The sequence below is a fragment of the Falco peregrinus genome, chromosome 5 (genome assembly GCF_023634155.1).
Source record: "Falco peregrinus isolate bFalPer1 chromosome 5, bFalPer1.pri, whole genome shotgun sequence".
Taxonomy (NCBI): Eukaryota; Metazoa; Chordata; class Aves; order Falconiformes; family Falconidae; genus Falco; species Falco peregrinus.
This window is the reverse complement of record NC_073725.1, coordinates 105,461,182-105,485,100: the sequence shown is the minus strand read 5'-3', so window position 1 is coordinate 105,485,100 and position 23,919 is coordinate 105,461,182. Positions and strand designations below refer to the sequence as shown.

Below are 23,919 nucleotides of genomic sequence, written 5' to 3'. Positions count from 1 at the left end.
TTTTTAATCTCTCATTTAAATATTGCACATTTTAAATCTTACAACTGATTGCCTCCTTTCTGTATATATAGCTACATTTTGAATGTTAATAATGTATTAGTTAATAACATAGTAATAGTATCATACTACTGTGCTAACTACACAAGTATATGACAGCATCTCTTCAAAGCACTTCTTGATTTCAGCTTGTTTCTTCAAATACTTTTACTTTTTCACTTTCACTAACGATCTCTTACCATATAGCTCCCAAATAAATTAAATGATATATGCAAAATTCTCAGTTTTCCATAGATGGCATACAAAGGCAGGAAAATTAGTATATTAACTTACAGGATTTTAAAACACTATTAGAATTTTCAAACACGCAAACAAACAGGTTCCTTTTTAACCTGTTCAGAGATGTATATTACTGGCACATAAACCAGACTGGCAAACTGCAGTTTGACCCTGTTTCTTGGAAAACTGCATACATGTTGATTCTTGTAATATTTTCTGACAAGTGAAGGCCATCCCAAAGAATAGATGCTTCCCTCTCATAGTGGGAGAATAATTACAGTAAACTAAGACATGCTTGCAGTTTCAGCTACTTATACTGAAACCTGGTAACACTTCTGAATTCTCCGTAACACCTGGTACCACACATCTCCAACCACTTCATTAATTTGTCAGCTGCCATTGATAAAGAGGAGACCTGCTTAGACATGATTATTGTGAGCAGATCTCTAAACAACTTTAACACCACGACCAGGTGCAGTCAATATCTCTTCACTTACTTGAGGGTCCCTGATTTACAATATACCTAATATTCAAAAATTACCACGTTTACAGAACTGGCATTAGATAAAACAGGTTTTAGATTTTGTAATCTTACGAAACTTCATTTGAGGAATTCAGTGATATTTTTCCTAAAAAGATAAATGCTTACTTTCAATTAAACAGTAAGCATAAGCGTGTAATCCAACGATTCTTTTGAAGTGTAGACTTGAACAAAACGAGCAGTAAAAAGCAGGTCTTCGGGAATAGGAGGAACAACCCAGTGCTGGGCTTCTAGCTTCAGCGGTTAGCAAATTCATTGGAAAAGACAGTAGATTCAACGACAGGCTGGAAAACTTTATAATGATCATGAACTTCAAGGTGCAAGGACTTACCTAAACTCATAGCTATGGTTTTAGGCTGGATCGTCATTCAGGTTGGCTTCACTAAGTGAACCTATATTAAGCCACATATTTCTAGCAACCTCTTATAACCTGTAAGAACATAGAAGTGTAGTGTGGTGGAAAGAACAGGAAATAAAAGAAGCTAAAGGAAAGCAAAAATATCACCGCCTCTGATCTTAATGACATTGTTCTCAGTGTCTCAGTATACAGGCCAAGAGCATCCAAATAGCTGCACTGGTTAGGCTTGAGGGTTTTTTGTATTTATTCAGATAGCCTCCATGCATGCCACATGCAAAGTTTAAGGGTTCCAAGGCTGCATTTTATTGTGTGGAACCACTGAGGACCCATTTCTTTGACAATGTATCGGGGTCAGTAACACCACCACCCTGGATGAACAACTGGCTATAATTAGTTCAATCTCACTTTCAGACTGCCTTATCTGAATAGCATAACATGATCTGGCAAAGCTGCAAACATACGCAGCCAACAAAGTATAATTTTCTAATACTCAGTACACTGAATTCTATACCCTAAAGCAGACATATATGATTAGAAGAAACATTACTTAATGTAATAATGCACAAGTCAATAGTCACCATAGCGGCTTTGAAATATCAAAACTTCCATGTTACAACAGGACTCCCTAATTTTTTTTGACACTGGGAATCTGCAGTCAGAATACTGGTCTGTTTTAGAGAACAAATAATTAGTTCAGAATTTGTTGTCTCACTCCAGAAATACAACAGGACTCTGATTTGGTAAATGTAAAACACCAGTTCATCCCAGCCTATGTACAGTTCTGACAGAATTTGACAAAGTTGACAATGTCCTTCATCACGCCATCATGGCCCCTTTATGGGATTATGAAAACATACTCCCAATTGATTAAACCATGAAAAAAAAAGTCAAAGGCATCTTCTATCAGCAAAACGCTTGTTTTGCTTTCTACTTGTTGAAATCAAACAAAATAAACTGGTCTCTTAGGTCTTCCCGGACCATTCTGGATTCAGAAGTTTCTATTTCAGTGGCTTTCTCAATCAGACTTCCTTCATCAAGCAATAATGCTGATGCAAATTTCTAAGCAAAAGAGTAGAACTCATTTGTTTATGCTAGCATACTCCTAATCTGACCTTATGTAAATTTCCTCTATTTTAGAAGACAGCTAACAATACAATTAATGGTACAACACATTTTCATTTAACACAAGCTGGACAATATCACCTAGTGTGCCCAGTCCAGCCACTCCAACTACAGATTCCAATTATTACATGAGAACTACGACTTTATGACATTTCCTACAAATGCTAATTAGCTGGTAGTTTAAGGCCCTCAGTCATGTAGCACTTCATCAATCACAAAGCTTAAACTATTAAAGATGGAAACTGTAACATTTTACATGAAAAGTTATGTTGCAAGTCAAAGTAGAATATTATATTAGCCCCCTTTACATGGTGTTCTTTTATAATAGTCCCCACAAAAGAATTTCCACAAGCTGTTGTCCTAATATGATCCAGGTCTACATCCTCTACACTGTTCTTGTCTCAACAGCTACCGTTTTCAACACTGAGACTCATACTTCACAGTATATAATTGTTTTTTTAAATATCCACAGATTCCTAAAGCACAAAACACATGGGGTATAGCTACTGCATAAAAGAGAAAATTTGGGAGCAAAAAAGTTTATCACCCAGTTCAGCACTTCTGCCCTTCAGCCTATAACTCGGACATATTCAAAGAACTTGCACATTCTGGTAAGAAATACATAAAGATTTCTGAGGTCTGCCCCTCTGCATGCTAAACTGACAGATATGAGGTGCAAGACTAGCTTTGCCAGGTTAAACAAAGCTATTAAAACAGCATACCCAACTTTACTGGCACTAAAATGGAACAGTGGTGCCAAAGATCCTAAAAGAAAGAAATATTAAGTAATATTGCACCTCTGACATTGACATAAGTTTATTATTAGTCCATGCCAATCCACCTTGATCCAAATCCTCTAAATGCATGCTATTCCAGTGCTGGGCCTCCCTTAAGCCTGCAAATTATACTGAGGAGCATAGCAGTTTTTCAATTTGATCAAAAACTACACCAAAACCACTACATGGAAGGACAATGCATCATTAGGTCATTATCTAGCCCATTACTTTTGCCTGCAACATGTTGCCTACTGAGCTTCTATGCCATCCTGTGAGATCCACCCCAGTTGTTTTGTTACCAATGTTTTTGTTTCTTCCACACCTTTGGTAGAAAGCCCTCAACAGAACCTGTCCTGCCCCCAAGTTTAACGGCTATCCAGAAAGAAGAAACAGCTCCAGCTTTGAAAGGGAGCTTTTCTGGGTTTGGTTTGCTCTCTTTTGTATTTTTCAACATGGCAGATAACAGTAATATACACAAGAGAATATAGAATTAGAAATTGCATTTTCCAAGTTACATATTCCTTTCTACTCCGTTTCATTTATCACCAACAGAAATATTTTTAAGCACTATATACAAATTCTTCCTTCTTCAATTACTTAATACAAACAGTAAAACAAATATTATTTTAGGCTGAGTGAAGCACATCAGGCTGAGTGGAGAGAGATGTAGCCATCTATCTTGCATTAACAAATGAAGGCACTAAAATAATTAGATATTCGGAAGTCCTCATATCAAAAGTAAATAAAAATACACAGATATAAAATTTGGCTCTTCATAGAAAAAAAAAAATCACGGCAAGCATTATAATATTAAAGTCAGAAGAATCTAATGTCGAGAGAGAATTTAGGAAGAAGAACTAGAAGCAATTCCCTCACTTTCAGAAGGGTTTTGATGACAGTAAGACAGCAACAGGGGCCATGTCCTGAAAGAAGGTACATGAAGGTAGGACAGTCCACTGTCCTGGAGAGCCCACTAATTGTTTCACCTCCTAAGTGTAGTATCAAACGATCTGTGTTGCTTTCCACCCACTGAATTCTCCACATACAAGTGCATAATGAGAACAAATTAATTTCTAAATGCTCAACATGCAAGTCTCTGCCTGCCGTCATGTGAAGTGAAAACAATAGTGGAAAGATGGCCAAAAAGTCAGAAGGAGAAGATGAGCAAAAACTGAATGAATGCAAGTTGGCATGTGCAATCCAGCAAGCAGTAAAGGATAAAAGCATATTTAGAATCAAGTAAAGGATAAAATTACTGCAATCAATATATACTAAATACTTTTCCATCAAAATTTATTCTTATATATGCTTGCTATTGGAAAGTATCTTGTCAAAACTGAAAAGAAAAGAGTTACAGCGGACAACCTTTTTCTTAAAGCACAGCATCTACTACTAGACTATCTGAAAATCCCTGAAAAGTCAATGTTCAAAAAATATTACAGTAAGAATACTACAACACTAGGAATTACTACTATACATAGTCCAACATATTTCTGAAATAACACAAGACTGAATGAACAATATGCCTATGGTCATAAAGGAGCTGTGCTCCCTTTGCCTTTGACAGAACATAAAGACTCTATGAGGTATGAATGCCCTGGGACACATAACTTCACATAGTGAGGATAAAATTATCTGGAATAGAAAGCCACTAATGCCAGGAAATCTTCTTGAAAAAAGTAGACAAACACTGAATATCTTGCCTTCTACATGCAAGTATCGTGGTCCAGAGATGAGTTACATCTGCTGCCAAGGATGCTGGGATGCTCAAGGAAGCTAACCATAAGAAGTCATGATCCAATAAGCACTGCCAAAATGAAGCTGAACACTTGGATTAACTAAACAAGTAGATTAATTTTTTTTTTCCAGATGAACCTAAAAGTCTGGATTTCCACTGCTGACGTATTTTCTACTTCAGAACTACACACCTTACAGATGATAAAAAAAACAGTGAACGTATCCTAAGTACAGTGGGATGATATATCAATCAAATTTTTCAGTAGTCAAATTATCTGTGAGTGAATTTATTTCCAAACACACTGGAAGTGAGGCACAAATAAAATAATGATCCAAAGCTGAAAATGTGACCTAAGAGTAATTTTTAAAATGTTATTTTGCGAATACTATATTCTTTTCCTATAAACAAAATAAGGGTGTAATGAGTATTTTTGGGCATGCTGACATCTACATATTAAGATAATGTCGTTATTAAAAATGCTTCAGAGAAAGAAATCTATGCATAACTTATATGATGTAAATGAACTCTTTTCTCCTTTTTTAAAAAAGTAATCATGTCATTCTCCTCTAAGTAAACTTAGTATTTAGCCCATAGCAGAAAAACTGAACTTCACGAGACCCCTGATGAAGCACATTTACCAGAATAAAAAACTAACAAAAATTAAAAAAAAAAAAACCATAAAAATCAGATGCTACTTCCAGTTTTAAAGAATCAACTTAGTACTAACTGATTTTGCACCTAGTAGTTAGCAGGATTTATTTACCACATTGTATACGAGAGCTCACGAGGCTATAACATGTGTTTACTCTACTTTAGTGAAAAGAGTGCAGTTAGAGTGATTATGTTCATTAAGAAGCAGGTACAAAAGAGGCAAGACCATTTGCAAGTCCTAATGAAATAGTTGTGATGTACTAAAACCAGAAAAACACACTAAATTGCAGATTTCTGAGCACAGAGCCATGACGAATAGTGCTGACAGCTCTGTGATGTCGTGTTCATCACACAATTTTCATCACTGAATCCCCATTCCTCCTCCTCCACTTTTTAAAGATTTCATTTAACCAATCACAGACAGAAGCACAGCTAGACCATGTGAACCATGTATGAATCCTGGACGAAAACCACAATAACACGACCTACATAATATTAGAGAATAAGGAGCAGACATTCTTTGTGTGGCTGTAAAATGAGGGGAGAAGTAACAGTAAAATGTATTTAATGCCAGGAACTTTTTCTCCATTTATCTGTATGCTCACAAGTGTATCTATATTCGATGGAGTGACACACACAAGATGCATAGAACATACCTGCTAGAATAAATATTTTTGTGAGTGTGAGAAAAGGGATATGGTAAATAAACATTCTACTACTGTCTGCAGAACCCTTGCAGAGCTACCTTTCCAGGAAATTCCCTCCCCACTCCCCCGGGTGGAAACTGTAATGATTAAATCCAACTTCTCAAAGAGAATAAATGCAGTTAGATAAATTTGTGGAAATTAGAAATAAGATTAATAAGGCTGTTTGGAGAAAGCCTCCCGTTTTAATGTCTTTAGCTCACAAGAAAAGCAGATAATTAACTTAATATAGGTTCCTTCCCCACACCCCTCCACTTCCCCCACCCCCCAAAAGAGTCTTTAAAGAAAAAAAAAAGCAGTATCCTAATCTTTTAGCAGTCCCACACATTTTGTTTACATTATTTGGAAAGAGTAGTAATCAGTGTTAGTAAGGACAATGGAATGCCTCACACTGAGGAATAAGAAGATTTGTCAGAATGTTTAGGACTTTCATATAACTCCAATAATTTTGTGGAAACTGTGGCACCTAATGTTTTTATGATACAATATAATTAAGATATAATGCTATAGAAATGATCCCATGGAAAACAGTAACACATTTTGTATTAGAGAACTACTTGACTGTTACAGACTGACTCCATGCATTTTTTAATCTATTAAAAGTAATAAGAATTTTCTGTAAGAAATAAACACATTTCCTTTAAATGTGCCTCAAAAGTTTTACCTTTTTCTGAAGGACATTAATTTTTCTTTCTTTTACTTCCAACATGTCTTTCATATCTCTGATCTCTCCAGCCAGGGTTCCTTTCTCTTCTGTGAGGTCTTGAAGTTGTTTTGTTTTTTTATTCAGAAAGGTTTCTTTTTCTTCCAATCGTAACCGCAAGGCATCAACCTACAGTAAGTAAATCAAACATATTTAGGTTTTAGTAAAGAACATTAACATATTTTATTTATTTTTTCAATTCCCTTCTTTTTTGTCACTTATGAAACTTTTGATTTCTTTTCTATGTCAGTTTTCCAACCTTATCTCAGATTAAGAGATTCTTTTACTTGTTAAAATGTGATAGAACACGAAAGCACTTGTAGCACTATCGTGGTTTAACCCCAGCCAGCATCTAAGCCCCACACAGCTGCTTGCTCGCTCCCCCCACAGTAGGATGGGGGAGAGAATCAGAAGAGGAAACGTGAGAAAACGCGGGTTGAGATAAAGACAGTTTAATACGTAAAACAAAAGACATGCACACAACAAAACAAACCAAGGAATTTGTTCACCACCTCCCACCAGCAGGCAGGTGCTCAGCCATCTCCGGGAAAGCAGGGCTCCATCGCGCGTAACAGTTACTTGGGAAGACAAATGCCCTAATGCTGAACATCCCCCCCTTCCTTCTTTTTCTCCAAGCTTATATATTCAGCATGATGTTCAATGGTATGGAATATCCCTTTGGCTGGTTGGGGTCAGCTGTCCTAGCTGTGTCCCCTCCCAATTTCCCATGCCCCTCCAGACCTTTCACTGGCAGGGCCTGAGAAACTGAAAAGTCCTCGACTTACCGTAAACATTACCCAGCAGCAACCAAAACCATCAGTGTGCTATCAACATTGTTCTCACACCAAATCCCAAAATACAGCACTGCACCAGCTACTGAGAAGCAAAATCAACTCCATCCCAGCAGAAACCAGGACAAGCACCAAAGTATGCATAGAAAAAGTAGAAGAGTCAAAACACAAAATAGCATTAAAACAGTCCTAACTTGACATATAGCTAAAAGACTCACAAAAAAAAACAAAAACCACAGCCAAAACTTGATTTATTAAATATATAACTCATTGAAAATAGTGTTCTGCATCCTATATTTAATTTGCCCATTAAAGCCCAGAAGTGGGCAATCAGATACTACAGTCACTACACAGATTTGGACAGAGATCAGAATCTAGATACAGAAATATATGGTAAACAGGGAAATGATGGGGTTATTCACTTTTCTCCAGTGTATATCACATAAGTTTCCTAACAAATGTGCCTTAGTGTACTTTTCTGTAGTAAGCACAAATCCCTCTCAACCAAAATATGGGATATTCCAAGGATTTTCCTAAGCAGAAATGTCTTAATAAAGAACCTCACCAAATTTTTCTGCATTATAGAACTGCTTTTTGCCTTTACAAACCTTAAAAAAAAAGTAAATAAAAAAAAAATTTACAAAACATCAAAAGCATTCTAACAGCCCAGAAGGTGTATGTAGCCTTGATTTTCTCATTTCTTGCTGTATAAATGCTCCAGCATGCAATTTTATTGTTCTCTTAACACAGTTCAAATAGTTCTCAAATTATGGTCAGGCAAATAACTTGCCGGTGGTCTGGGAAAAATCTGTAGATCACTCAATACTGGTTAGTATTTGTATACAGTTGTTCCTATAAGCAGCTCTACTGCTAATTGCAATTAAAAGCTTCAATACTCACAAAAGCATTTGGAAATAAGGAGGAAAAGTAGCTGACTTCTCCACTGGGCAGGGGAGAGCAGCCACCTTCAAGGACAGCAGTATAAATATTATCATCAAAAATGAGAAAAATATTTGGTGAAGCAAAAAACAAAGAGGCAAGAAAAAGGAAAATCTACATGATGGGGTACCTGTTCAAGGAAATGGGGGAAGAAAGTGGCTCTTTGGGGAGTATCATCAAGACACAGGCAAGCATGTAAAATGTGGACAGACAGACATAGCCACAGCAGTAGCCATATACACGTGGAATCCAAGTGGAAGGACACAAAAAATGTCAAACTAGGGGAAGAGAAAAAGAGCTTTCTTCAGGAAAGCACTTTCTTCAGGTAGATTTAACAATCCTACTTCACAGCTTCAAATTATTAGTAACTTTTCTAATAATACTTTTCTACATAAGCACTGCCTAGAGTAGTTACACAAAGTAAGGTATGATTCCAAATGCAAAAGGTGTTACTCTTCACACCATGAAGAGGAGAGGAAACAGTCATTGTCAAGATGCTCGTTGATACAACCTTTGAGAACAACTAATATACTATTCAGACTATTGGCTCTCACGAACTTTCAAAAACATATTCGAAGAGATCTTATCACAGCTTGCTTAAATAAAGATATAATAATGGCATGGAACAAAGCCAGCACTGAAGTGGTCTTACAATGATGTGATGGTGAGTGGAGGCTGAAACCATAAGGTGAAATTGTAAGCAAAAAGTAGAGCTGGAAAATAAAGGTTTGCAGGTTTCAAAGGTGTAGCTTTTTATATGGTAGAGAACAAGGCAATTAGAAATCAATACAGTAATAAATCAAGAATATAAAGATACTGACTGTAGAATGTAGGGGGGTCAGAATACAATGCATGTAATCCTTGCTCACCTTGATAAATTAGCAAAGTGAAAAATTATATATTTCACTGAAAATGGAAAGAGCAAGCAACGTTATTCCTACAAGAATGTTCAAAAAAAGTGTATGGAAGGATGTGCTAAATTGAATAGACAGAATAAAAAAAAAATTGTTAAAGGGAAAAAAAAAACCCACACCAGAAATGGAACTGAATTAAAATGTATTTCTCTAGCTTAAAATGTTTATCCATTTCTCATCTAACCTAAAATATGCCAGGGGAGTGAGGCACAGAGCTTAATTCATTAATGCTAAAGAAAGAATTGCCCATCACACGAATACAAAGGTATTTTTGTAATAAAATGGTAGACATCTCAATTCATTAAAGCAACAGAGTCTGTTTGGGTTTAACCATCAGTATTGCAAGAGGTTTGCCTTACATTTATGGTTCCTTCAGCGAGCACTTCCACTAAATGACGCTTGTTTCCATATACTGGTTCAGAAATGCAATTACAAATGTATTACTGAGCAGCATAGAGTACTGGGTGAAAAATTTTGGGGTAAAAACCACATTTCATCACATATCAAGTTTTTAAAGACCAAAAGAGACACCTGTTTTTTTATAACGCAAGTCTCATTACTGAAGGCTAATTTGTAAATAAAATACTACAAGAAAATATAGTATATGCATGAATTTTTGTCAGCACTTTCAAACATTGTAAGATATCAACAAAACCAACCCACTCTTGGTGTTAAGCATTACGGACTCAATTCTACACTCCTGGTGCAGTCTCAAACTCCCAAATTCAAGCCTCGGGTATGGAAATCAAGGACTTAATTCTTAGTAAAATATTTCAGTTTTCCAGAAGGCTGGTTAACACATCGAAACTGAGAGTCCAGGAAAGGAGACACTAAATATACCACTATAGACCTACTTCCATGTTTGTCCTTCCACTCCACCCAGAGAAAGACGCGACGTAGCGCTGAAAGCACACAGAGGTGACAGCATGGGCATGGAAAACTTTTGCGAGGTTTGCAAGACATTAGAGTGACATAATTTCATGCAAAGAAGACAATTAAGATAAAGAGCGTGCAAACGTTTGTTATCACAAAGACAGGTTTCCTTGAACAGAGGCCATTTTTCTGATACTGTTTTCTTCTGCAGCTCTGAAACCATGAGGTGTTCACATTAAGTGGACCCACACAGGCTTGTTTTGGCTGCAAGGTCTGCCATTGAGAATACAAGGTTTGGACTGAAAATATATGATGTGGCAACCCAGAATAATTCCCCATCTACATCAGAGCTACAGGAAGTCAGGCAAGTGAGAAATTTTAGATTCACTAATCCAAATTTCAAACATACAAATGTCAGAAAATAAAGTACAAGGGATTAAAGTTTACATTACCTAGGAATTCATAAAATTTATTCATATAAAAATCTAGATTGAAGTAACTGAAAGGGTATAAATGTTATTTTAGAATTTTTAAGTTCTGCAGTTGGAATAGAAAGGTCATATCTATTAAGCACTTTATTTCCTAGTTAATCAGAATATTAGTAAAGTACAAAGCAACCAGCAAATCTAATTTATTTTTATTTATATTCTGAGTTTTGTAATGCTAAATTTACTCAAAGCAAAAGCCTTTGCAATGCCATTTTAAAACTTGGTTTGGGACCAATTTAGATGATCTATTGGATCTCAAAATACATGTTCTTCCTGCTCTTAAAATGGCTCATTGCTTTTCTATGCACTGGAAAAAAGATTTATATTCTACTGGATTTATTCTATTTTTAAGACTTTTTTTTTTTTACACTATTACACTACTATTTTTTTAAAACATTACCGGATCTTGCAGTCTGTAAGCAGTGTGCAGTATGATATTCAAAGATGACTTTTCAAGTTAGAAAACAAGAAATAGTAGTAGCAGCAAACTTTAAGACCTCATTTAATAAACATAAAAGAACTCATCTGAAACTCATTACCACATCTTCTTCATACTTATTCACTTATTTGCCTCGTATCTGAAAGCAATCCCTTAAGGCAAATCACAAAAATCTCTGTTGGGCCTTTAAGCTGCAGCTGAGAAGCTCGTCATAACATTGCGGCGGGAGCTGCGAAAGGGGTTCCCTTCAGCCAGGCGCTGCAAGTCTCGTTTCCCAATGCCACTAGGCAGGAGTTTAACGCTTGAAGTCAAAGCATAAACAAAGCACTGACACAGGCCCCCAGTGACCGGGATAACACAGTAGCTTACACATGTGCCGATGCAGTTCTGTTCTGCTCGGCTGAGCCAGGCAGTTTCTGAGTCAATAGCCTTTTCTTCTCTACCCATCCAGCAGTCCCCACCCGAAGGGCCAAGCAGACAATTCTTACTCTTCGTCACAAATTTCTTCCCACGCACCCTGTCATCACAGCTCACTGGGATTCAACTCAACAATGGGAATGTTAGGCGTTAAAACCTGGGAGCACAAGAAGGAGGGTTGAGAGGATGAGTCAATGGTGCTGAAGTCCAAGTCTGTGAGTGAGAAAGGGGAGCAGAGCCCTGTCCACTCCAGTTTCCCAATCCTGCCCTCACTCAGCTGTTAATTAAAGAGCACGACATGACTGAACCTTTCTGCATTTCCTTTCACCACTAGCCAGCTCATAACACGACTAACACGTTCTTTCTATTCCCTAAATAAAGACACAAATTCAACCTGGAGGAACAAGGGAAGGTGCACCATAGTTTTCTTTCACACCAAAAACAAACACACGTGGAAGTGCGCAGCAGAGCCGCAGTCTCCATCTTTCCTTCCACTGGTTTGCGTTCAGGCCACCCACATGAAAACCTTTAAGTCAGCACAAGGGTTATGACCTCAACTGTGCCACAGAGGACTAGGCACCCAGTACTGCAGAGTTCTTTGGACTGACTCCAAATACAGCAACAGATTGTTTACTTGTTAACGTCATAAGCAGGTTACTCCATACACCTTCATCTAAACAGTTGACCCCTGAGATCAATTCTTTCAGCTCCAAGGTAACTTTTTAACACTTCTCTCAGGTGAATTGCCTTCTTCTGTAAGAAGCTGCACATGGCCTTAAGACCTTAATATATCTGGTAAGTGGTGTAACTTTGCCTAGAACCCCAGTTCCCACAAAAGGTTGCTCTTATAATAAGGCTATCTCAGTTTTCCCCTAAGAATTCGTTTCTAGCCTTGGTAGCATCAAATAAAAGCCTTAAAGCATGACTGAAGTGCAGCTTCAATTGCACTGACAAAAATGCTCTAAAAGATTTGAGACTGCCATAGGATCTCAATCCCAGCAACCCCACTTCAAACAAGGGCAGTGCAAGCATTGAGAAGGGAAGAGCACAGCATGTCCAGCCACAGCCTTAGGTGGCAGATCCTCCATCGCAGTCGCTGTGTCTCCTACCCTCACTCCTCCCTCTCCGGTGGGTGAGTGGTTCTGCCTGCTCCAGAACCAAAAATGCCACCCCTGTTGCTAACACAGAGAGGTAAAAGACGTGCTTACACCACGTGTTCTCGGTCAGGAAATCTGACACTTCCACAGCAGTCCATGCCACAATCAATCCAATATCATATTTAGGAGGCTGAACCGTCTTATTTCCCAGCCCTTTCCCAATGAACCATTGCTCAGCCAATTTTCTACTGTTCTAGCTAGAATCTGAGTTCCACAGAATTACAAGTAAATTCCTTCTTAAAAGAATGTCACCTTCCTGGTGAAGCAGAAGTCTTTCTCAAATATGATGAGAAGCAGCTGGTGACCTGGGTTACTGGCATGGAAATTCCTATGTTTCAATCTGGATCATGGAGATTCAGATTAATCTTTTGCATAACATAGATTTTCTTATTCTTTTATAAGACAATACCTTATTTGATGCTCCCTCTTTTTTTCCCCTTTGTGCAGAAATATTTTAGCTGATGATATATTACAATTAAAGCCAAGCCCTTGTGACAGCTCTCACTAAAATCTTTAAGATCAGAAAAAGATAGTATTTATAACAGAGCATGGTTTTCAACGTGTCATCCTTTTCTCCTTGCAAATACAGGAAACAGAATTATCTCTGTCTTCCTCCCCAAAAGTTATTTTATGTGGAGCTCAAATTAGATTGTGTCCTGACACCAATGTTAGGAATCAAAAAAGAAAAAAAATATCTGCCAAATACATCTCTATTTTCTTACAACTCCTCAACCAATGGTCAGATATCTTGAGACTAATGCAGCAGAGCTTTGTACTTCAAAAGTACACCTCCACAATGAAGCCCAGGTATACTGATAGAATAGGTATATCATGCCCCAAACTAACATAACACGGCAAGAAGCCATTCTGAAATGAGCGCTCTGCGTGAGTTTTCAGAAAGGCAGAACTCTGAGCCAGTGCCAGTCTGGGAGAGTGAACTGGCAACTCATACTGTGTGTGGTCTTAGTTGTACAGATTTATTTTCTATTCACAGGAATGCAGTGTGGAGGTTTACAAGAACATGGGTTATGTCAGTCATTTTCTCCTTTCCTAAATTCCTTCTGCCTCCAGTAGCCAGGAACCATGACTTTTACGTTTCTCATAATGCAAAGTAAAACTACCTCAGCCTGAACTGCATGTGACCTTTTACTATATGATATCTGTTCAGTGCTAAGCATGTATGACAAATTCATAAGTCAAATACGAACCTCCAGATAGCATAAAACCAAAAAGCTGTTAAATCAGTTCCTCATCTTGTGGAAGACAAGAAGCAAAATATACCATTTCATTTATAGCCAGGATGAATTTGCCAACATTAGTAATTATCTCTTCCTTGAAAATGGTACTGTGAAATCACATCTTCCAAAAATAATGAAACAGTGAAGTATTCTAAATAGAGCATGCCAGTATACTATGAGAAATGTCTGCCATTTTGTTATTCCCCCTTTTACATCTATGGCATTTTAAATATAATCTGAAAGGAAATTAAATATGTGTCATTTTACAGCATCAGATATATATTTTTACATTTGAAAGGATAAGGATTTCTGGTACACAAAAACTCTCTCTTTGGCTTTTCACTCAACACTATGTAATTTTAAGAGTCCTTGACTTATTTTTCCCAAGCTTTGGCAGTACATTTACTAGTAAAACTTGTCAATCTGAAGAACACCATCATTTTCCAGAAAAATAAAGCAAAACCAGACCTGATAGCTAACACACAAAGCATTTCAAAGACCTCTGTCCAAGTAAATTGCTTTTTAATTTTGCCTAACTTCTTTTTCCTCAGCAACTACTTATTTCAGCTATTTAACACAATAAACTCAGTCACTTGCTCTGGAAATATACAACACACTGCGAAAACTTCAGAATTGGGTTATACTTTAGAAAAAGAAAGGTTCATGTAAGTGGCAAAAATTGCCAAATTCAAAGTCAAACTTTATTAATCTTCATGTCATCACCCGCCACTCACGACCAGCTCCAGTAGTGACGCTTATTTCTTGAAGTTCTTCACTGTTAACTGTTTAACTTACATGCCATATGATATATATATATATATATATATATCATTTATGAAAGTGTTTTTAGTGCTAAGGAGCTCCATGAGGAAGTAAAGCATGAAGAAGAACTACCATGTTTCGCTGTTAAGAATTATTTATTTTACCATCATAAATAAATACATTTAAAGCACAGGTTTGGCTGTATTTTTTAAAAACTAATTCTGAATTTACTAGTCAAGCACTGAGTGTACTGTAGTACTGCACCTGGGGTAATAGAGAAGGCAACTGCAACCCATCGTCAGTCTCCCTCCTAACCCAACCTCTGTCCCAGCACACACTGCAGTCAGTATTTGCCACTGTGTCCAAAAGCCAGTCTTCTCCCCTTTTGTACTATCATTCTCTGCTTTCCTGATGACCACTACAGGCTCCACAGGGATGTGAACACTTTTTATGTACTACTTGCTCTCTTAGTGTATTATTGCAGCCATCTTTTGAGTGGCCACTTCAGTTAATCAAAAAAAAAAAAAATTCTATCAAAGATCTTAGTGCCTGTATTTATACATCTATGTGTATCCATGGAAATCCAATATACCATTTTGATTACAAAAAACAGTCTAAACCATGAGAAAAAAAAAAAAAAAGCTTTGAATTTTCTATACAAAAGTAGAGTTGTGAGTAGAGAACATATCCTTTAAAAAACATATAGGTCTTTTTGCAAATATGAGAACTGAGTTACAAGTATAGAAAGGATATCATGTCTTTAAAATGTCCCAACTGTACTCTCCACTTCAAAGATAGTAAAAAAAAAAAAGTATTTTAAAATACAACAATAACATGAAAACTATGCCCTCATCATATTTGTCCCTCATTTTTCAGTCTGATAATTGATAAACATTTTTTTTTTTAAAGCAACAGCTGTACCTGGTAACCCATAATATAACGCTTGATTTCTTTCAAAAACATCTGGTCTATGCAAAATTCAAGGCAAAAAGGGCACAACATGGCTACATTTGGAAGCTACAGACACTTGAATTTTTTTACAAGTAATATCCTTTATATTCTTGCTCCAAAATGAAACTTTAGTGAGTTACCTAGTTTTTTGACTTTGTAGAGGAAAATTCCACTTTCAAGCATTATTTCAACAACATTCCCACCTCTACTACTCTGGGTATTATGGTTGCTCTAGCTTACATTTTAATTCAGCAAATTATATTATTATAGAGCCGATAGTTAAAAGGCTTTATAATTCTTTAAAGGATAACCTATTTTACTGTCTTCTTTCTACTACTCCAGTATTTAAGAACTGACAAAAGGAGGGGGTTAAAGCAGCTGAGTACATTATAGTCAACAGGAACAGACAGCGAACATTAGATGCTTTATAAACACAGCACAGAAGCGGCCGTTCACATCAGGAAACAAACTTGCACCATCTCATACAATTTCCATTCCATAATCACTATCACAAGCTCTTTCAACCCCTCTGTACAAGGATGGGAGAATGACCTGATGGTCTAATGCATAAAATACACTTACTCCTTGAGAGATGGTACCTACAGGTTTCATAAAGCTCCCAGCCTCCCTCCCCAGGATGGAGCTTAGCCAGCCACCATTCTCTGCTAATCAATCCTGATTTTTCTTTCATTCTTTTTTTCCACTAGTCTGGCTTATGCTGCTTTTTAAAAGAGAAAATCGATAATACTGACTGGTCAAACTACACGAGTAAAGGTTTTACCTCGAACCAGAGACTGTAGCCAAGATATAAACTGTTCCCTCGGGCAGTTTGAAACTCATCCTTGTGAACGTTATATGCCACAAGGAATTCTGATCATGTGTAGCTTATCAATGCAGCCAACTGCCCAACAGCTGTTTTATTCAAATTTGCATCTTTGCCTACTCCTACCACTAAAATTAGGTAGTTTAAAGCAACTAGTCCAAAGTTCAGAATTTAATATTCACTTCAGTTCCAGCAAATTTTGGAAAACACATGGGAATTGTAACTCATGTGCTAATACTTAAAGTTTTTGTTAATAAAACTTCCAACACTAACCTTACCTCATTGAACTTACCTCACTGATTTTTATGCTCACTATAAAACCATAGCTGTCATAATATTTTTGAATTACTGCAAAAGGAAGTCAGTCATTCCAGAGTCAATGTTATTTAGCAACATAATGATAGTTATAAATTCAAAATACTTAAAACCAATTTACAAAACTATCAATCTTGGAAGCTTTTAACTTTTGAAATTTCTGTCTCAAATAACATTCAGATTTATTATACTGTAACAGATTAATAGAAAGTGAACTAAAAGGCCACAATATTCTTTTTTAAAGTCATGCCAATGCGTTTAACTGCTTCATGAAAAAAAAAGTGTAGAATTCCATAACAGTATAAGAATCATCAATAAATATGTTAGCTTTATACACGATAAAAACAACTTTTTATATGAACTGTTTTCCTCAGTTTAATTTTTTTTAATAATAGGAGTCAGTTATTACAAACAGTTGACATAGCAGTGAAAGTGTGATTTTAAAAAGCACATTTAGGTTTGTAACCTACTCAGAACATTCAAACAAAGAAGGTGCCTGTAGGTTATCCTCTCTCCAACTAAGCTAGAGAGCCTGTGATATGCTTGCAGGGGTGACCTATACTCTCGAAATGTCACAGGTTTTGAGTGGGACACATCTCTCGGAGAAGAATCTTAAAATTCACCCTGTTGTGAGACTGGAACACCTGTTTATGTCACCCGCTTGTTTATCAGACATTCCTACATCAGTAGGTCCAGCTGGAATCAGCCTGGCTACAAGCTTATCTTCCAGGATCTATGACCAGCTCATAAATAGAGTGACATAAAACAGCTTGGGTGATATTTTTCATTTATTTGTAAGAACACAGTGAACAGAGAAGAAGGTTAAAACAATAAGCTAAACATATATGGTTTACTTTAAATGTAACAACACAGCATTTTCTTGAAGAAATATGCCATTTTGGCTTTTGTATGTCTCCTGCTCACTTTCTTCCAGAGACCAAGTTACAGCCTTTTCTCCGCAAACTGCTGCATTTTTCTTAAGAGTCTTCGCTTCTAACTACTTGTAATCTCTCCGATTAAAAAGTCACCTCTAAAATTTTCCAAATATAAAAGCTGTGAGTGCAATTCTCTCTCTCCCTACAAGCCAGGCTCCATAATCTCCTAGACAACAGTAAACATCAGCTGGTTTAATACTGATCTTGAGTACCAGCAAGTGTAACAGGTCTGCTTAGCTCCGTCACTTGTCCTCAATTCAAACCTTTGGTTCTCTAGTGCCTTCCAGGACTCAGAACTTTGTCATTAGCTTTGGCTTTCAAGGCATGTAAGACAAGGCAACCCTCTTTCTTGCTTCCCTTGCATGTATGAGGCAAGGTATTTGCCTGGTATCGGAACAGATTGCCGTGTTTTACTGCATTTGATGTGCAGTACAAAAACGTGATGTAGAATACTTGGCATTCCAGTAGTAATATTCTGAAGAGATAAACTGTCACATAAGTTAGGAAGTCCAATTCTGCTATTTTTGAGAGTTGCCCATAAAGGAAGTTCTTCTCAAGGGAAAAAAAAAAACAAAAAACCAAAACCAAAACCAAACAAAAACCAAACAAACATCAGCGAAGGTTCAGTTTGCCAATACCTGGCATGTTTTCAATATTTATACATTTCAACCAGAGCTGGTAGTATGCTACCAGATCCTCCTACAATCAAGTTTTTAAAAAGATAAAAGGATAAAAAAATGGTACTTTGCAGGAAGATTCTGCACTTCAGCACACAGGAGGTCTCTGTCCTCATGCAATTATAGACATTAGCCACCCTCTTCAGAAAAGCCTGGTCAGTACATTATTCTTTTGGGTGTTTTTCCTAGCTTCATAGTCAGTCTTTTTTACCCATTCAGATTTGTGGCATATCTTTTCTTGTGATACCGAGCTGTACCGAAATACCCATCTACACACTGTTTTACAAATCAATTTCCCTTTTACAGCATGCAGCTGAGTTTGGGTAATATGTAGAAATAATCCAGTTGGTAAAAGTACACAAATTAAGAATTATTATAAATGCCAAGCTTTTGCCCAGAGGAAAGACAACATGTTGACTATAAAATTTACTAACTGTAAAAACAGACTGCGCTGAATGCATTGTGTACAAAGTTCTCTGTCTTTATAAATTCGGCTGAACTATGCAGGCATATCAGAACCATGTAGACCTCAAATCAGAGGCCCCTGGGACACTAAGACCTAGAAAGAGAAACCAAAGTCAACCTTCTGGTCTGCTCTGGCTTTATATAATCATAAAGTGGTACACATATGCTCAGAATACCTTCCCTCCACCCCTTGAAAAGCCTAACGCTGCATATAGACACACTGCATATACACACCTGGAGAAACAAACTTCTACAAACTCCCCTTTCACAGATGTTATAGGTCATAGGACACCTTTACTGCTTAGGGGTTTCCAAATATGTTGTTAAGTTGCTGGTCTCAATAGCATCCTACAAACTTACAAAACAACAGCAAGTAGAAATGCTGTTTCTTCAGAATTCCATACTGTCCTTGCATCTATAAACAAAATGCTATGTTATTGGTTATAATGGCTTTGACACCTTTCCAAAATATCAAATAATTTCAAGTCTTTAGTTGGCAAGCCTTAATTTTCAATAAACAATGTTGATGTTTCTAATTAAAATCTTTTTTTATGAGGTTAAGATGCAGTATGTATCAGACATGTTCTCTTTTTCATTGGCTGCACCAGTTCACCATTATGTCCACTTTCCATGTCTCTCCCCAGTCTTCTGTGATTACAACGACCCATTTATGAACTAGCAATATTCAAGGGTAGATTAAAAAATAATATCTCTAATGTAAGAATGAGATAGATGATACAACCAAACTGATTGTACTGGGTCTGAACCACATGGCATAAAGCATCTGTGTAGAGAAACCCTACCTAAAGTCTGTGAAACAAACACTAGCTGGCTCAATTCATCATAAGTATTAAATCTGAAAATATATATGTGCTAGCAGACAAGCTGTGAATTAACTTCAAATATGAAATTAAAAGTGACATCCTATTTTATATTCTTTGTACTACCAGGCCAAGGCCAAAAAATCTCCTAATTTCATGGAATTTAGAAGTCAGGACTGCTAAAACAAGAAGTAAGAGAAAACTAAGAGACTAGATAATTGCATCTTTCCAGAAGTAAAACTAAAAGTTATAGAAGAACAGATTATGTTAGGAGAGATCTTTATTTCCATACATAGAGTTGAACCATACCTTCTAAAATGTTTGATGCAAGTAATAATTAGTGACTAATAGTAAAAGCTATTTTTTATTTTATTTTTTTTAATATGGCCTGAAACTTCCATAAATGGACCCTAAAAGGAATGCTCTGGCATGTAGTAAGGCACATTCTTGATAAATGTTTATCTCTGTATCTACTAAACCTTAATAAGATTTTTAAAATTACAGAGATCTAGCAAGAACATTCTAAGCTATTCAGGATATAATGAATAGCAATAAATAGTTCTTTAAATAGCAAAGTGTGCATACCATTCACAGAGACAGTTTTAATGGAAAGCCCGTTTCAAGCAAAGGCACTACGCACTCTATCTACTGCAGTGTCTTTTGCTTCCTGCTAGTAGTAGGCTGATTTTAGGGGACAACTTAATAAGTACATGTATGTCTCAGATCAAGAGTAAAAAAATTTTATTGATCCCAGGGTTTGCAAGGATCATTTTTTTTAGTTTGAAGTTTATTTCTGAACTAAGGGAAAAATCAGTAATTAATTCTGATTAAATCCAAAAATAAATGCTTCTGTAGCAAGGCCATAGTGATCTCAGCACTACAAATGATCTAAACAGGCTTTTCAAACTCAGATGATGATGAAAATTTTTTTAGCAGTGTGGTATAACCTTGGTTTTCCAGTTATGGCATCTTGAAGATTATAGTATCTTTTCAGAGGAATGAAAATGTTTAATACATGCAACTCACATAAAATCTGCTTCTTTAACTGAAGGAGGAGCAAGAGTTGAGACACTGCTTTGGGAATAAGTAAAACTTGGTATGTGAACTTCTGAAGAAAATTTAAGTCCAAGGTCACAAAGCAAAAAATTTCAGGCTCAAAGGTTAGCAATGAAAACTCTTTGATAATAGGTGAAAGAGATAAAATAGCTAACAATATAAATACATATTCATAGCTACAACTGGCAAGGTTTTAAGAACTCTTAAATTACATAATTAAAAACTGTTTGTCAGCATTGCCTCAATGTGATATATGCACAAATGGCTGCTTCTCATGCAAATGGTAGTGTTGACTGGTCTACACCAAAGATAAACTAGAGAAAGAACAGAATATCACATAATAGCTCACTTAAGGAAAACAATTTTGTGCCAAGAATAACATTCTTGTATGACTTGACATTATAAGAGGAAAAAGCTAAGAGTTTAACAGCAAACTATTGCTCAGAATTAAGGACTCTGATAAAAAACCCAAAGACATATGTAGCTGAGCCATGTATCACACAATTATTTGATTTTTTGCAAATAATCAACTTGAAAAAAAAGCTATCAAATATAGCTCAGCTGTAGCATGCCTTTGGATGGATCATCAACTGTTTGACACAGGAACTTGCCAGTTAGGCTAGTCTTGTAAGAGTGCAGACACATGCAGTTCTCTCAACTTTTTCATGCCTTACACAGAAACAAGTTAAACAGATGCCTACTAACAGTAACATTGTATTTGTTATCTAACACATGGAACCTTCCAGAGTGCAAAAAATGGTTATACCCTTTCTGGAAGCTTATATCTATATTATCAATATTAGGAGATGATACCTGAATAGCCATACATATGACTACGGCCAAAGCTCTGACTAGTACCTAGGACAAGTAACTTTACTAGGATAGTTTGCAAGTGGCTTGAGAAAAACATTAAAACCATACTGTTAGTCATATGATAAATACTGTCTTAGAACTTCAGATGAGAAATAATGTGTTGACACTTAAAAATATCAGATCTTTATGATAGTGTAAAAACCACAAGATCATAACTCAGAAAGAAAAATATATAAAAAAACAATTTACATCGCTCAACAGATGAATCAAGATTTCATAGAATCATAGAATCATTTATATTGGAAAAGACCTTTGAGATCATCAGGTCCAACCGTTAACCCAGCACTGCCAAGTCCATCACTAAACCATGTCCCTGAGCATCACATCTATGTGTTTTCTGAACACTTCCAGGGGTGGTAATTCTACCACCTCCATGGGCAGCCTGTGCCAATGCTTCATCACCCTTTCTGTGAAGAAATTTTTCCTAATATCCGGTCTAAACCTCCCCTGGTGCAACTTGAGGCTGTTTCCTCTCGTCCTGTCACTCGTTATCTGGGAGAAGAGACCGACCCCCCCCACCACCTGCCTACAGCCCCTGTCAGGGAGCTGCAGAGAGCAATAAGGTCCCCGCTGAGCCCCCTCCTCTCCAGGCTAAACCACCCCAGTTCCCTCAGCTGCTCCTCATAAGACTTGTGCTCCAGACCCTTCCCCAGCTCTGTTGTCCTTCTCTGGACACGCTCCAGCACCTCTATGTCCCTCTTGTAGTGAGGGGCCCAAAACCAAGGACAGGATTTCTGCCCTGGTCCTGCTGGCCACACTGCTTCTGGTACAAGCCAGGATGCTATTGGCTGCCTTGGCCACCTGGGCACTCTGCTGGATCATCTTCAGCCACCCATCAACCAGCACCCCCAGGTCCTCTCCCACCAGACACCTTCCCAGTCACACTTCCCCAAGCCTGTAGTGTTGTGTGGGGTTGTTGTGCCCCCAGTGCAGGACCCAGCGCTCAGCCTTGCTCAACCTCATACCATTGGCCTCAGCCCATCCGCCCAGCCTGCCCAGACCCCTCTGCAGAGCATCCTGTCCTCCAGCAGATCAACACTCCCCCCCAGCTTGGTTTTGTCTGCAAACTTTCTAAGGGTGCACTCAATCCCCTCATCCAGATCATCAACAAAGACACTGAAACAGAACTGGCCCCAGTACTGAGCCCTGGGGAACACCATTTGTGACCAGTCTCCAGCTGGGTGTAACTCCATTTAGTAGCACTCTCTGGGCTTAGCCATCCAGCCAGTTTTTAACCCAGCATAAAATATACCCATCCAAACCATAAGCAGCCAGTTTCTCCAGGAGAATGCTGTGGGAGACAGTGTCAAAGACTTTACACTAAAGTCCAGGTAGACAATGTCCACAACCTCTCCCTCATTCACTAGGATGGTTGTCTTGTTGTAGAGGGAGATCAGGTTTCTCAAGCAGGACCTGCCTTTCATAAACCCATGCTGGCTGGGCCTGATCCCCTGGTTGTCCTGTGTGTGCCACGTGCTAGCACTCAGGATGATCTGCTCCATAACTTTCCACTGCACCAAGGTCAGGCTGATAGGCCTGTAGGTCCCCAGATCCTCCTTCTGGCCTGTCTTGTAGATGCACGTCACACTGGCTGACCTCCAGTCTTCTGGGACCTCCCCAGTTTGCCAGGACTGTTGATAAATGATGGAGAGTGGCTTGGGCAAGCTCCTCCACCAGCTCCCTCAGTACCCTCAGGTGGATCCCATCTGGCCCCATCTGCATGTCTAGAAAATGTAATATGTGAGGGCTCAGTAGCTTACAGATTTATGGAAACGAATAGATTTTCGGTGATATTGTGAGCCCTTTAAGAAATTGCTCTGTGAAATGTATCATATATATTAATTTAAAATAATTGTAAATCATTATTCAGAGATACCTTACAGATAGTAAGTGGCCCGTCAGCTGAAAACAATGAGGCTTGGTAATATTGCTAAACTGTTCCGTTACTAACAAGCATCTCGACCAAAAAGCAGACTGTACTCCCAGCAAAATTGAAGTGCAGCCATTTTGCCTGTCTTAGACATTGGAAATATATTTACTTCTTATGCTGGAAACAGACTCCCAAACTAGTTTCCAGAGATTGTGCTGGCTTGGGATAAGAATTCCAGACAAGGAA

The 23,919-nt window shown here is 37.5% G+C and overlaps 1 protein-coding gene across 4 annotated transcripts in view; it reads right to left on the bottom strand.

Moving 5' to 3' along the window:
* The window catches only part of ERC2 (ELKS/RAB6-interacting/CAST family member 2), a 521,406-nt gene that overhangs the window by 337,356 nt on the left and 160,131 nt on the right, over nucleotides 1-23,919 (bottom strand). For all 4 annotated transcript variants that reach the window (XM_027794617.2, XM_027794625.2, XM_055806739.1 and 1 more), the window contains one exon: nucleotides 6,831-6,998. In XM_027794617.2, coding sequence (XP_027650418.1) covers nucleotides 6,831-6,998 — 168 coding nt within the window. The remainder of the gene's footprint in view (nucleotides 1-6,830; nucleotides 6,999-23,919) is intronic.